Source organism: Cyprinodon tularosa, unplaced genomic scaffold, assembly GCF_016077235.1.
Source record: "Cyprinodon tularosa strain WSP-4 unplaced genomic scaffold, ASM1607723v1 ctg957, whole genome shotgun sequence".
Lineage (NCBI taxonomy): Eukaryota > Metazoa > Chordata > Actinopteri > Cyprinodontiformes > Cyprinodontidae > Cyprinodon > Cyprinodon tularosa.
The window spans coordinates 178,746-193,339 of record NW_024039737.1 but is presented as its reverse complement, the minus strand read 5'-3'; the positions used below and the strand labels follow the sequence as shown (position 1 = coordinate 193,339).

Genomic DNA, 14,594 nt, shown 5'->3' with positions numbered 1-14,594 from the left:
AGTTCACTACTTTTCCATCAACCAGACGTTTAAAATGGTGGAATCGCTGCTCTGTTCTTCATCTCTGAGGGAAACATTTTCTTTGACATCACATCACATCATGTATTTTTATGCTTTCTTCTACAACACTGTGCAGAATTATTAGACAAGTTATATTTTTGAGGATTATTTTATTATTGGGTCATAATTGTTCTCAATCAACCCAAAGGCTCCTTAATATCAGTTTCATATTTTTGGAAGTTGATGTGTTTTATTTTTAGATTTGTCCGTTTAACGAGGATGTCTGTGTTCAGGTAAATATTACTGCAGAATTATTAGGCAACGTAATAAAAACAAATATATTCATCTCACTTGTTTATTTCCACCAGATAATCCAATAGAACAATTCATTCAGAAATAAAGATTTGCAACATTAAAAACCAAATCAGTGACCAATCTATCCTCCTTTCTCCACCATGACGCTCTAAATCCTCCATCCATAGATTCTGTCAGAGTCCTGTGTGCGATCCTCATGGCGTGCAGCAGCCTCCCTGTTCTCCCCCCCTGTAGATCTCACCTTTCATGAAGGACCACAGGTTCTCCATGATCAGATCAGGTGACCAAGGCGCCCATGTCATTATTTTCTCTCCTTTTAGCCTTTTCCTGGCCGCCACGCTGTGGTGTATTCTGATGCGTGTGACGGAGCATCATCCTGCAGGAATATCAGGTGTTTCTGGAATGATGGCGTCTTCTTCTTCTACCGCTGTTTGAAGAAGGCGTCTTCCAGGAACTGGCAGTAGGTCTGGGAGTTGATCTGGACTCCATCATCAACCTGAAAAGGTCCCACAAGCTCATCTTTGATGATAGCAGCCCATAGCATTACCCCACCTCCACCTTGCTGGCGTCTGAGTGGATAAGGAACTTGCTGCCCTTTCCTGATCCAGCCTGGTGTCCATCCATCCATCTGGACCATCTAGACTCTCTCTCATTCCATCAGACCCAAACACCTTGGAAGAATCAGGCTGCAGAGATTTCTTGGCCCAATCTGGACGTTTTGTCTCGTGCGTCTTGTTCAAAGGTGCCTTTTTTCAGCTTTCCTTACCTTGGCCAGGTCCCTGAGGATTGAGCACCTCGTTCTTCTCGGCGCTCCAGACATGTTGCAGCTCTGAAATATGGAACAACTGGTGGCTAATGGCTTCCTGGCAGCTTCACGCTTCATCCTTCTCAATTCATGGGGAGTTATTTAGCGTCTTCTTTTTTCAACACGCTTCTTGCGCCCCTGTTGGCTATTTGCCATGAAACGCTTGATTGAGCGATGATCCCGCTTCAAAAGCTTGGCAATAACCAAACTGCCGCTTCCCTCTGAAAGACATCTGACCATTTTTGACTTTTCAGAGTTAAATCTCTTTTCTGACCTATTCTGACAAAGGAAAGGAAGTTGCCGAATAATTAAGCACACCTTCTATAGGGTGTTGATGTCATTAGGCCACGCCCCTTCTCATTACAGAGATGCACACCACCTGATTTACTTCATTGGTAGTTGGCTTTCAGCCTCAACAGCTTGGAGGCGACATGTATGAAAACTGCCTAATAATTCTGCTCAGTGTTTATTTACTCTTTTCTATTATATTTTTAAAGGCATTTTTCTTTATCTTTCTTTAATTCTTTGTTCTCTCTATAAGCTACTGGAACCCGAGGGAAGGAGTAATCGCAGGGATTAATAAAGCTGAGTCTAATTCAGGGATTAGGGCAGACATTATAACAGAGGAGGTCTGGACTCCATGTGATTTATTCTCTAAAGGTTTTAATCTCATAGAATAAAATGAAATCTTAGAAAAGTGTGAAGCTGATTAATTAGATGTTTAATTGGGATCCAAACAAACTGGGATGTATTGTTATTATTCCTGCTGTTCAGAACCGGATGAATAAATGGATCCAAAGGAAAATCTAAGAAAATAATGTTAAAAAATAACGGAGAGACTTCAGTGGCCAAAGGTTTTGAAGGGCGGGGTTAGAAAACAAAGCCCCCCCCCCAGGTGGTCTTTGTCCTCCTCATCTGGTTTCTTCTCCACAGAGAGTCTTTCCTACCAGAGCAGTTGGCTGAGCTTCCTGCAGATGTTTGATCTGTCTGAGAAAACCAGGAAAGTTCAAACAGCTCTGCACACCTGGATGCTGTCAGAGACCAGGTGAGCTAAAGCTCTGCACACCTGGACGCTGTCAGAGACCAGGTGAGCTAAAGCTCTGCACACCTGGATGCTGTCAGAGACCAGGTGAGCTAAAGCTCTGCACACCTGGACGCTGTCAGAGACCAGGTGAGCTACGGCTGAATGTGTTATTCTGGACTGATGGACTGGATCCCAGTCTGGCTCCGATGGGACTGATGGAGTCCAGGTGCGGTTCTGATTGGGTCCATTAGAACATGGTAGTGGCAGAGAGAACCAGCAGGTTCTGGACTCCAGCTGAGCGGATCAGAACCAGTTCATCCATCTGATCATTTTTCGCTTTCACACCATTTTTTCTTCTTCTTCTTCTTGTCTGTTGTCATGGTAACACTGACTTCCTGCTCTGCTCTGGGTTCTCCATCATCTCTCTCCGGTTCTGCATCGAGCTGAGCGCGTTTCTTCTTCTTCTTCTTCTGTCCTGGTTCCTCTGCAGCAGATGGATCTCCTCCACCTTCATTCTCCTCCACCTTCTTCTTCTTCTTCTTGGCCGGCCGCTCCTCGCCGTCCTCCACAGGAAGCAGAACATCTGCTGCCTCCCTTCCTCCCTCAGCTCCATCTTTCCTCTTTTTCTTCTTCTTCTTTGGTTGTGGATCTCCGTTTACGTCCTGGTGTCTGTCTGTGGACCTCCTGGTCTCCTCTGTGACGCGGTCGGCTGCAGAACCTCCTCTGTGTTGGTTCTTCCTGTACTGGGCCAGGAACTCTGCTTCCTGCTGCTCCAGCCGGGCCAGCTTGGCGCTCATGGTCAGGCCGTGGCGGGCGCCCCTGCAGAGACACAGACAGACGTCAGAACCTGCTGAGCTGCTTCTTCTCATCATTCTGGATTTCCTTCCAACTCACTTATGAGCCGTTCGTCCTCCACAGACCTTCATCAGATCCGCGTCTGAAAGCCTGAGGAAGAAAAAGCTCCAATTACCATCTGAAGATTAGCATCAAAGCTACAAGGCGCCTCCATCTCAGGATAGACGTAGATGATGACCAGCAGAACATGTTAAATCTAGTATAGAATTTAAAATCCTCCTTCTCACATATAAAGCCTTAAATGGCCAAGCTCCATCTGATATCAGAGATCTGATTGTTCCTTATGTTCCTAACAGAGCACTTCGCTCTCAATCTGCAGGTTTACTAGTGGTTCCTAGAATTTCTAAAAGTAGAATGGGAGGCAGATCTTTTAGTTATCAGGCTCCTCTCCTGTGGAACCAACTACCAGTTTTAGTCCGTGAGGCAGACACCCTGTCTACTTTTAAGGCTAGGCTTAAAACTTTCCTTTTTGATAAAGCTTCTAGTTAGAGTGGCTCAGGTTATCCTGATCTATCGCTATAGTTCTGCTGCTATAGGCTTAGACTGCTGGAGGACATAGGGACCCCTTTTTCATCATTCTGCTTATTCTATCTCTATAGATCTGCTGCTAGAGGCTCAGACTGCTGGAGGACATGATGAAGGTGTGATGATTGAACAGAGACGGGTCGGTCTGGGAGGTTCTGGAAGGAACGGGTCGGACCTAAAGATCAGATAGAAATGAGAGGAATGGAGGATGAAGGTTTTACCCGGTGGTGCTGGACAGATCCAGCTTCTGCTCCTCTTCCTCATCAGAACTGCTGTCTTCTTCTGCCGGTTTGGACTTTGGTTCTGGCAGCTCCTGACCCGACAGCAGCGTGGCCGACTGAAACACAGAACCGCTGTCAGAACCGACCCGGCCGCCGCAGAGCAGAACCAGGCAGAACCTTTACCTTCACAAAGCAGCCGTACAGCTTGTCTTTGCTCTGCAGAGATTTACGGGGCTTCTTGTTGGAGATCGCTCCCTCCTCTTCCTCAGCAGTCTTCCTCAGTGTGACCCGGTTCTGCTCGACACAATCAGAGAACAGAACCAGAACCAATTCTACTCAGTTTATTTCTATAGCTCCAGTTCCTATCAAAGTTTTCTATCTAAGGAAAAGCAGCTGATTGCATCGACTCATTGACTCTTCAGCAATCCCTCACACTAAGCATGCTTGTAGCGACAGTGGAGAGGAAAAACTCCCTGACGTGTGGACTCACCTGGTCCGCCTCCACCTGCAGGCTGGACGAGGCTTTATTGAAGACATGGTCCCACCAGTGGAAGCTGAACTGCTCTCCTTCTCTGTGGCCGATCTGAAGGACAAACCGGGTCAGCTGGACGGTTCTGACCCGTAAAGACCGGCAGGAGGAAGGACACTCACCCCTCCTTTGTCACATTTCACCTTCACCTTGATGGCCTCGGATCGGCCGCTCTCGGTCCGCCCCAGGCCTTTACCTGCAGAGGAGAGGTTCAAACCGGGTCAGAGAAGAGGTTCAAACCGGGTCAGAGGAGAGGTTCAAACCGGGTCAGAGAGCAGAACCCGGACCTGCTGGCGGAGGAGAGGACGACGGTCTCACCTTGTTCCCAGCCGTGACGCAGCAGCAGCTGCTCCGCAAACCTCAGACCTCTGCTCTGCTGCTCCGCTTCCGCCATCCCACCTGGAACAGAACCAGAACCAGATTCACAGACCAGAACCAGAACCAGTTTCACAGACCAGGACCAGAACCAGATTCACAGACCAGAACCAGAACCGGATTAACAGAACAGAACCAGAACCAGATTCACAGACCAGAACCAGAACCAGATTCACAGACCAGAACCAGAACCAGATTCACAGACCAGAACCAGAACCAGAACCGGATTCACAGACCAGAACCAGAACCAGAACCGGATTCACAGACCAGAACCAGAACCGGATTCACAGACCAAAACCAGAACCAGAACCGGCTTCACAGACCAGAACTGGATTCAGGCCAGAACCAGATTTACAGACCAGAACCAGAACCGGCTTCACAGACCAAAACCAGAACCAGAACCGGATTCACAGACCAGAACCAGAACCAGAACCGGATTCACAGACCAAAACCAGAACCAGAACCGGCTTCACAGACCAGAACTGGATTCAGGCCAGAACCAGATTTACAGACCAGAACCAGAACCGGCTTCACAGACCAGAACTGGATTCAGGGCAGAACCAGATTTACAGACCAGAACCAGAACCGGCTTCACAGACCAGAACCGGATTCAGGTCAGAACCAGATTTACAGACCAAAACCAGATTCACAGACCAGAACCAGATTCACAAACCAGAACCAGAACCGGATTCACAGACCAAAACCAGAACCAGAACCGGATTCACAGACCAAAACCAGAACCGGCTTCACAGACCAGAACCAGATTCACAGACCAGAACCAGAACCGGATTAACAGAACAGAACCAGAACCAGATTCACAGACCAGAACCAGAACCAGATTCACAGACCAGAACCAGAACCAGAACCGGATTCACAGACCAGAACCAGAACCGGATTCACAGACCAAAACCAGAACCAGAACCGGATTCACAGACCAAAACCAGAACCAGAACCGGCTTCACAGACCAGAACTGGATTCAGGCCAGAACCAGATTTACAGACCAGAACCAGAACCGGCTTCACAGACCAGAACTGGATTCAGGCCAGAACCAGATTTACAGACCAGAACCAGAACCGGCTTCACAGACCAGAACCGGATTCAGGTCAGAACCAGATTTACAGACCAAAACCAGATTCACAGACCAGAACCAGATTCACAAACCAGAACCAGAACCGGATTCACAGACCAAAACCAGAACCAGAACCGGATTCACAGACCAAAACCAGAACCGGCTTCACAGACCAGAACCGGATTCAGGCCAGAACCAGATTTACAGACCAGAACCAGAACCGGGGGTAATCTGTGATAGCAGGCATTTGTGGCCGGTCCTAATTTGATCGTGATAATCTGCTCATAATCTGATGGAGGCGGAGCTACGTCCAGGTGAGGCCGTCTGCCCTGATCTGCTCACCTGCTGCTATTCTGTGCCTGGTGTGCGGATCCAACCTGCCCCTCCCTCACCTGCAGGATTAGCTCCGCCCCTCCCTCACCTGCAGGATTAGCTCCGCCCCTCCCTCACCTGCAGGATTAGCTCCGCCCCTCCCTCACCTGCAGGATTAGCTCCGCCCCTCCCTCACCTGCAGGATTAGCCCCGCCCCTCCCTCAGCAGCGCCTCCCTCACCTGCAGGATTAGCTCCGCCCCTCCCTCACCTGCAGGATTACCTCCGCCCCTCCCTCAGCAGCGCCTCCCTCACCTGCAGGATTAGCTCCGCCCCTCCCTCAGCAGCCCCTCCCTCACCTGCAGGATTAGCTCCGCCCCTCCCTCACCTGCAGGATTAGCCCCGCCCCTCCCTCAGCAGCGCCTCCCTCACCTGCAGGATTAGCTCCGCCCCTCCCTCACCTGCAGGATTACCTCCGCCCCTCCCTCAGCAGCGCCTCCCTCACCTGCAGGATTAGCTCCGCCCCTCCCTCAGCAGCCCCTCCCTCACCTGCAGGATTAGCTCCGCCCCTCCCTCACCTGCAGGATTAGCCCCGCCCCTCCCTCAGCAGCGCCTCCCTCACCTGCAGGATTAGCTCCGCCCCTCCCTCACCTGCAGGATTACCTCCGCCCCTCCCTCAGCAGCGCCTCCCTCACCTGCAGGATTAGCTCCGCCCCTCCCTCACCTGCAGGATTAGCTCCGCCCCTCCCTCCATCCAGCCTCCTTTTATTCTGGCTTCCATCAGCCTCTGCTGCCCCCTGGAGTCTTTTTGTTAATAAATTTCTTTTTAAAGAACCTTTGGCTGAATTCTGGATCCGCTGCCGTAATTCATCACTAAATGTTTACATTTCTTTGAACCAGACGTGATTTTTCTTTGAAGGAAGAGTTTTTTTCTGTGTGCCATAGATTATTTTATTTTATTAATTCATATTTTCAGTTGAATGGATTCAGGGAAAAATGCAGAAAACAACCGATTAGATTATTAGTTTCTTTTACTATTTGGGATCACAGAGCAGCACAGTAATGCGCCTTCATTTATATATTTAAATAACTTTATTAATATAATCAAAGTTTATTAATAATGTTGATATAAATATTTAGTTTTGTTTCAAAAAACAATGAGTTCAGTTTTGTTTTTCAAAATGTTTTAATAAACATTTAACTTCCGGCCTTCAGCTTGGACTAATTTATTTAACTTCCCGGACTGATTATGGAAAATTATTAATAATTATTATAAAACTATAATTTACATGTTTGATGAGGAATTCAAAGTTAATCAGTTTGCTGATAATCTATGGCTGACATGGCGTCCATCTGCTTCATCTCTGGGAAGATCGATGTGGAAACTTAAATTAAGCACAGATCTGTTTAACTCTTTAATCCAGAGCTGATCTAGAGCTGATCCAGAGCTAATCTAGAGCTAATCTAGAACTAATGTAGAGCTAACCCAGAGCTGATCTAGAGCTACGGTAATCCAGAGCTGATCTAGAGCTAATCTAGAGCTGATCTAGAACTAATGTAGAGCTAATCCAGAGCTGATCCAGAGCTAATCTATAGCTAATTCAGAGCTGATCCAGAGCTGATCTAGAAACAGATGTAGAGCTAATCCAGAACTGATCTAGAGCTGATCTAGAACTAATGTAGAGCTAACCCAGAGCTGATCTAGATCTACGGTAATCCAGAGCTGATCTAGAACTAATGTAGAGCTAACCCAGAGCTGATCAAGAACTAATCCAGAGCTGATCCAGAGCTAATTCAGAGCTGATCCAGAGCTAATCTAGAACAGATGTAGAGCTAATCCAGAGCTGATATAGAGCTACGGTAATCTAGAGCCGATCTAGAGCTAATCTAAAACTAATCTAGAACTAATGTAGCGCTAACCCGGAGCTAATCTAGAACTAATGTAGAGCTAATCTAGAGCTGACCCAGAGCTGATCTAGAACTAATCTGGAACTAATGTAGAGCTAAATCAGCCCTAATCTAGAGCTGATCCAGAGCTAATCTAGAGCTAATCTATTCTGCTTTTATTCCTGACAAAAATATGAAGGAAGTCGATTTAATAATCTCTCCATTGATCTGGAGGAATAAATCTTCCTATTTCTGATGATTAATCTCATCAGAGATGCAGAGGGTGAAATTAGTTTTAGATTAGAGGCTCTGATTGGTTCATTCAGGATAAATTAGTTAAAGACCCTTTGATCTCCTTTCATAGCTGTTAGGTTTATTATTTATACATCATTGTTATTCTGTCAGATTAGACAGAGCAGAAGGCCTTCCTTCACAGGGTGGATGTCACTGTGTGTCCGGAGCTCATCTAATCAGGACAGCCTTCATGTCTTTAAGATACACCGGATATGGGAACATCTTCTGATAGGAGAGCTGCTGTAACCCTGAAGCATAGAGGGAAGCTGTATACCGGTCAGGACATGGATGGCAGTTCCTGATACGGACAGCTAAACATCCACCTGATGCATCACAGACTCAGAAGCTATAAGAAGCAGGTGATGACGTTGTTCAGGGCTCAAACTTTGCCGGACGCTCGCGGACGGGATGTTTAAGCCCACAGCTGTGGAACCGGTGGGGAGGGGAGCCCCCCCCCCCCCCTCCCGGGGCGCGGCAGCCTTCCTTCCAGGGGGACACATCCTCCTCATTTTAACACAGCTCTACATCTACATCTAATGAACTGGATCAGAACCTGAGGCGGTTCTAAACTATCAGCTGGGTCCTCGGAACCACCCCCCTTCCCTCCACACACAGACCGAACCGAACCGAACCGACCTGTCCGCTGATTGACTCACCGCGTCTTTTCCTCGCTGATGTCCGCAGAAAAACACGCGTGTCCCGCATGAACCCGGAAATACATTCCCTCCGCTTCCTTCTTCTTCTTCGTGGAATTTTTGGCGGTTGCCACGCAACGAATGGTGCATTACCGCCACCAAGTGGTGTGGATCAGAACGGCTACTACTTTATACTAAACAAAGTCACAATCAGATTAAAACAAAACCAAAATAATTCAGATCCTCTCAGTTACATTTATTCATCTAAGATCATGAAAAACTATTAGATTAAACCAGTTTTTTCTAAGTATTTCTATTATTGCTCCTCCTCCTGCTCCTCCTGCTCCTTCTCCTCCTCCTGCTCCTCCTCCTCCTGCTCCTCCTCCTCCTGCACCTCCTTCTCCCCCTCCTCCACCTCCTGCTCCTCCTCCTCCTGCACCTCCTTCTCCCCCTCCTCCACCTCCTGCTCCTCCTCCTCCTGCTCCTTCTCCTCCTCCTGCTCCTCCTTCTCCCCCTCCTCCACCTCCTCCTTCTCCTGCTCCTCCTCCTCCTGCTCCTTCTCCTCCTCCTGCTCCTCCTCCTCCTGCACCTCCTCCTCCTGCTCCTTCTCCTCCTCCTGCTCCTCCTCCTTCTCCTCCTCCTGCTCCTCCTCCTTCTCCTCCTCCTGCTCCTCCTTCTCCCCCTCCTCCACCTCCTCCTTCTCCTGCTCCTCCTCCTCCTGCTCCTTCTCCTCCTCCTGCTCCTCCTCCTCCTGCACCTCCTCCTCCTGCTCCTTCTCCTCCTCCTGCTCCTCCTCCTTCTCCTCCTCCTGCACCTCCTTTTCCCCCTCCTCCACCTCCTGCTCCTCCTCCTCCTGCTCCTTCTCCTCCTCCTGCTCCTCCTGCTCCTTCTCCTCCTCCTGCTCCTCCTCCTCCTGCACCTCCTCCTGCTCCTCCTCCTCCTGCTCCTCCTTCTCCCCCTCCTCCACCTCCTCCTTCTCCTGCTCCTCCTCCTCCTGCTCCTCCTCCTCCTGCTCCTTCTCCTCCTCCTGCTCCTCCTCCTCCTGCACCTCCTTCTCCCCCTCCTCCACCTCCTCCTTCTCCTGCTCCTCCTGCTCCTTCTCCTCCTCCTGCTCCTCCTCCTCCTGCACCTCCTCCTGCTCCTCCTCCTCCTGCTCCTCCTTCTCCCCCTCCTCCACCTCCTCCTTCTCCTGCTCCTCCTCCTCCTGCTCCTTCTCCTCCTCCTGCTCCTCCTCCTCCTGCACCTCCTTCTCCCCCTCCTCCACCTCCTCCTTCTCCTGCTCCTCCTCCTCCTGCTCCTTCTCCTCCTCCTGCTCCTCCTCCTTCTCCTCCTCCTGCACCTCCTTCTCCCCCTCCTCCACCTCCTGCTCCTCCTCCTCCTGCTCCTTCTCCTCCTCCTGCTCCTCCTTCTCCCCCTCCTCCACCTCCTCCTTCTCCTGCTCCTCCTCCTCCTGCTCCTTCTCCTCCTCCTGCTCCTCCTCCTCCTGCACCTCCTCCTGCTCCTCCTTCTCCCCCTCCTCCACCTCCTCCTTCTCCTGCTCCTCCTGCTCCTTCTCCTCCTCCTGCTCCTCCTCCTCCTGCCCCTCCCTCCCCTCCCCCCCCTCCTCCTCCTTCTCCCCCCTCCCTGTTTCCTCCTCCCCCTTTGCCCCTCCCTTCCCCCCCCTTCCTCCACCCCCTTCCTTCCCCTGCCCCTCCTGCTCCTTTTTCCTCCTCCTGCTCTTTCCTTTCCTTTCCGGCACCTCCCCCTGCCCCTTTCCTCCCCCCTGCTCCTTCCCTTTCCCTCTGCCTCCCTCCTCCCCCTCCTCCTGGCCCCTCCCCCTCCCTCCCCCTTTCTCCCCTCCTCCCCCTCCCCCCTTCCCCTGCTCCTCCTGTCCTTTCCTCCCCCTTGCCCCTCCTCCTCCTGCCCCCCTTTCTCCTCCCCCTGCTCCTCCCCCTCCTTCCCTCCTCCTTCTCCCCCTCCTCCCCCCCTCCTTCTCCTCTCCTCCCCCTTTCCTGCCCCTTCCCTCCCCCGCACCTCCCCCTGCTCCTCCTCCCCCCGGGCTCCCCCTTTCCCCCCCTCCTCCCCCTCCTCCTTCTCCTGCTCCTCCCCCCCCGGGCTCCTTCCCCTCCTCCTGCTCCTTTCCTCCCCCTGCACCCCCTTTCTCCCCTCCCCCACCTCCCCCTTTTTCCCTGCCCCTCCTCCTCCTGCTCCTTCTCCCCCTCCTGCTCCTTTCCTCCTCCTGCCCCCTTCCTTTTTCCCCCCCTTTCCTTCCACCCCCTTCCCCCTTCCCCTGCCCCCCTCCCCCAAACCTCCCCCTTCCCCCTGCTCCCCCTCCTCCTGCCCCTTTTCCCCTCCTCCTGCTCCCCCTTTCCCCTGCACCCCCTTTCTCCCCCCCCTTCCCACCTCCTCCTCTCCGGGCTCCTCCCCCCTCTGCTCCCCCTTTCCCCCCTTTCCCTCCCCCTCCCCCTTTCCCCTGCTCCTCCCCTCCTGCCCCTTTCCCCTTGCTCCTCCTCCCCCTGCCCCTCCTTCTCCCCCTCCCCCCTTCCCCCTCCCTTTCCGCCCCTTCTCCTCCTCCTGTCCCCTCCTTCCCCTCCTCCGGGAAACCCTTTTTCCCCCCCTTTTCCTCCACCTCCTGTCCTCCTCCCCCTCCTGCTCCTTCCCCTTTCCCCCTGCTCCCCCTCCCCCACCCCCTCCTTCCCCTGCTCCCCCTCCCCCTGCCCCTTCCTCCCCCTCCTGCTCCCCCTCCTGCCCCTCCCCTTGCTCCTCCTCCCCCCTTGTCCTCTTTCTCCCCCCCTCCCACCCTCCTCCTTCTCCTGCCCCCTCCTGCTCCTTCTCCTTCCTGCTCCTCCTCCCCCTGCCCCTCCCCCTGTTCCTCCCCCCCTTTGCTCCTTCTCCCTCCTCTGCTACCTCCTCCTCCTGCTCCCCCCTTCTCCCCCCTCCCCCAAACCTCCTCCTTTCCTGTCCCTCCTGCCCCCTTCTCCTCCTCCTGCTCCTCCTCCCCCTTTGGCCACCCCCCTCCTGTCCTCCTCCTCCGGGCCCCTTTCCTCCCCCCTCCTGCCCCTCCTCCCCCTTTTGCTCCTCCTTCTCCCCCCTCCCCCCCTTTCCTTCTCCTGTCCTCCTCCTCCTCCCTTCTCCCCCCTTTGCCCCTTTCCTCCCCCCCTGCACCTCCTTTTTTCCCCCCCCTCCCCTTCTCCTCCTCCTGCCCCTCCCCCTCCTGCACCTCCTCTGCTTCCTCCCCCTTCTCCCCCTTTTCTCCCCCTCCTCCACCTCCTCCTTCTTTTGATCCTCCTGCTATTCCCCTCCTCCGGGCCCCTCCTGTCCTTCTCCTCCTCCTGCTCCTCCCCCTCCTTTTGCCCCCCTTTCCTTTTTTCTCCCCTCCTCCACCTCCCCCTTCCCCCTGCTCCCCTCCCTTCCTTTTTCCTCCCCCTGCTCTCCCCCTCCTGCACCCCCTCCTTTGCTCCTCCCCCCCTGCTCCTTCCCCTTTCCTTTCCCTGCTCCCCTTCTCCCCCTCCCCCCACCCCCCTCCTTCTCCTGCTCCTCCCCCTTTCCCCTTTCCCTCCTCCTTTCCTCCCCTCCTCCTCGTCCTCCTCCTCCTGCTCCTCCTCCTGCTCCTCCTCCTCCTGCACCTCCTCCTGCTCCTGCTCCTCCTCCTCCTGCACCTCCTTCTCCCCCTCCTCCACCTCCTCCTTCTCCTGCTCCTCCTCCTCCTGCTCCTCCTCCTCCTGCACCTCCTCCTGCTCCTCCTCCTCCTGCTCCTCCTTCTCCCCCTCCTCCACCTCCTCCTTCTCCTGCTCCTTCTCCTCCTCCTGCTCCTCCTCCTCCTGCACCTCCTTCTCCCCCTCCTCCACCTCCTCCTTCTCCTGCTCCTTCTCCTCCTCCTGCTCCTCCTCCTCCTGCTCCTCCTTCTCCCCCTCCTCCACCTCCTCCTTCTCCTGCTCCTTCTCCTCCTCCACCTCCTCCTTCTCCTGCTCCTTCTCCTCCTCCACCTCCTCCTTCTCCTGCTCCTCCTCCTCCTGCTCCTTCTCCTCCTCCTGCTCCTCCTCCACCCCCTCCTTCTCCTGCTCCTCCTCCTCCTTTTGAAACCTCCTCTGACCTTTTCCCCCTTACCCTCCTCCCCCCCTCCTCCTCCTCCGGGCTCCTTTTCTCCTCCTCCCCCCTCCTTTTTCCTTTCCCCCCTTCCTCCCCTTTTTTCCTTTGCTCCTCCCCCCCCCTCCTCCTCCTTTTCCCCCTCCTCCTCCTTGCTCCTTCCCTCCCCCCCTCTTTCCCCCCTTCCTCCCCTCCCCCCCCTCCCCCCCTTTTTGCCCTTTTCCCCCTTTGCTCCTCCTTTCTCCCCCTCCCTCCCACTCCTCCTTCTCCTGCTCCCCCTTTTCCTCCTGCTCCTTCTCCTCCTCCTGCCCCTCCTCCTTTTTGGGGGCCCTCCTTCTCCCCCCTCCCACCCCCCCCTTTTTCCTCCCCCCCTTCCTGCCCCTTTTTCCCTCCTCTCCTCCTCCCTCCTTTTTTCCCCCTTCCTCATCCCCCTCCCCCTTTCTCCCCTCCTCCCCTCCCCCCCTTTTTCTCCTCCTCCTCCCTCCTTCTCCCCTCTCCCCTCCTCCTTCTCCTGCTCTCTCCTTCCCCCTCCTCCACTCCTGCACCTCCTCTCCTGCCCTCCTTCTCCCCTCCTCCTCCTCTGCTCCTTCTCCTCCTCCTTCTCCCCCTCCTCCACCTCCTCCTTCTCCTGCTCCTCCTCCTCCTGCTCCTTCTCCTCCTCCTTCTCCCCCTCCTCCACCTCCTCCTCCTCCTGCTCCTCCTCCTCCTGCACCTCCTTCTCCCCCTCCTCCACCTCCTGCTCCTCCTCCTCCTGCACCTCCTTCTCCCCCTCCTCCACCTCCTGCTCCTTCTCCTCCTCCTTCTCCCCCTCCTCCACCTCCTCCTTCTCCTGCTCCTCCTCCTCCTGCTCCTTCTCCTCCTCCTTCTCCCCCCTCCTCCACCTCCTCCTTCTCCTGCTCCTCCTCCTCCTGCTCCTTCTCCTCCTCCTGCTCCTCCTCCTCCTGCACCTCCTTCTCCCCCTCCTCCTCCTCCTGCTCCTTCTCCTCCTCCTTCTCCCCCTCCTCCACCTCCTCCTTCTCCTGCTCCTCCTCCTCCTGCTCCTTCTCCACCTCCTGCTCCTCCTCCTCCTGCACCTCCTTCTCCCCCTCCTCCTCCTCCTGCTCCTTCTCCTCCTCCTTCTCCCCCTCCTCCACCTCCTCCTTCTCCTGCTCCTCCTCCTCCTGCTCCTTCTCCTCCTCCTGCTCCTCCTCCTCCTGCACCTCCTCCTCCTGCTCCTTCTCCTCCTCCTGCTCCTCCTCCTTCTCCTCCTCCTGCACCTCCTTCTCCCCCTCCTCCACCTCCTGCTCCTCCTCCTCCTGCTCCTTCTCCTCCTCCTGCTCCTCCTCCTCCTGCACCTCCTCCTGCTCCTCCTCCTCCTGCTCCTTCTCCTCCTCCTGCTCCTCCTCCTCCTGCACCTCCTCCTGCTCCTCCTCCTCCTGCTCCTCCTTCTCCCCCTCCTCCACCTCCTCCTTCTCCTGCTCCTCCTGCTCCTTCTCCTCCTCCTGCTCCTCCTCCTCCTGCACCTCCTCCTGCTCCTCCTCCTCCTGCACCTCCTTCTCCCCCTCCTCCACCTCCTGCTCCTCCTCCTCCTGCTCCTTCTCCTCCTCCTGCTCCTCCTCCTCCTGCACCTCCTTCTCCCCCTCCTGCTCCTCCTCCTCCTGCTCCTCCTTCTCCTCCTCCTGCTCCCCCTCCTCCACCTCCTCCT

At 54.3% G+C, this 14,594-nt stretch overlaps 2 protein-coding genes across 4 annotated transcripts; one reads left to right on the top strand and one right to left on the bottom strand.

The window, feature by feature from the left end:
* Nucleotides 1-1,763: 1,763 nt before the first annotated feature.
* gpatch4 (G patch domain containing 4) lies at nucleotides 1,764-8,988 on the bottom strand. Of its 3 annotated transcripts, none has more exons than XR_005279826.1 (9): nucleotides 8,867-8,988; nucleotides 4,593-4,673; nucleotides 4,397-4,470; nucleotides 4,236-4,328; nucleotides 3,929-4,039; nucleotides 3,746-3,861; nucleotides 3,039-3,089; nucleotides 2,271-2,963; nucleotides 1,764-2,228 (listed from the first exon to the last, which is right to left on the bottom strand). XR_005279826.1 is itself a non-coding variant. In XM_038275392.1 (8 exons), the coding sequence occupies exons 1-8, from the start codon at nucleotides 8,913-8,915 to the stop codon at nucleotides 2,471-2,473; spliced, it is 1,068 nt and encodes a 355-aa protein (XP_038131320.1). In that variant the 5' UTR covers nucleotides 8,916-8,988; the 3' UTR covers nucleotides 1,764-2,470. The 3 variants fall into 3 exon arrangements, 1 of the variants encoding a protein (XP_038131320.1); XR_005279827.1 differs by having other exon boundaries at nucleotides 1,764-2,144; XM_038275392.1 differs by having other exon boundaries at nucleotides 1,764-2,963.
* Nucleotides 8,989-9,196: 208 nt separating this feature from the next.
* Nucleotides 9,197-14,237, top strand: LOC119776783 (basic proline-rich protein-like; the record flags this gene model as incomplete). The annotated part of the gene is made up of 4 exons (XM_038275383.1): nucleotides 9,197-9,500; nucleotides 12,409-12,756; nucleotides 13,563-13,736; nucleotides 13,840-14,237. Coding segments are annotated over 4 exons (1,224 nt in total), but the record flags the coding sequence as incomplete, so codon positions are not given.
* Between the last annotated feature and the right edge of the window lie 357 nt (nucleotides 14,238-14,594).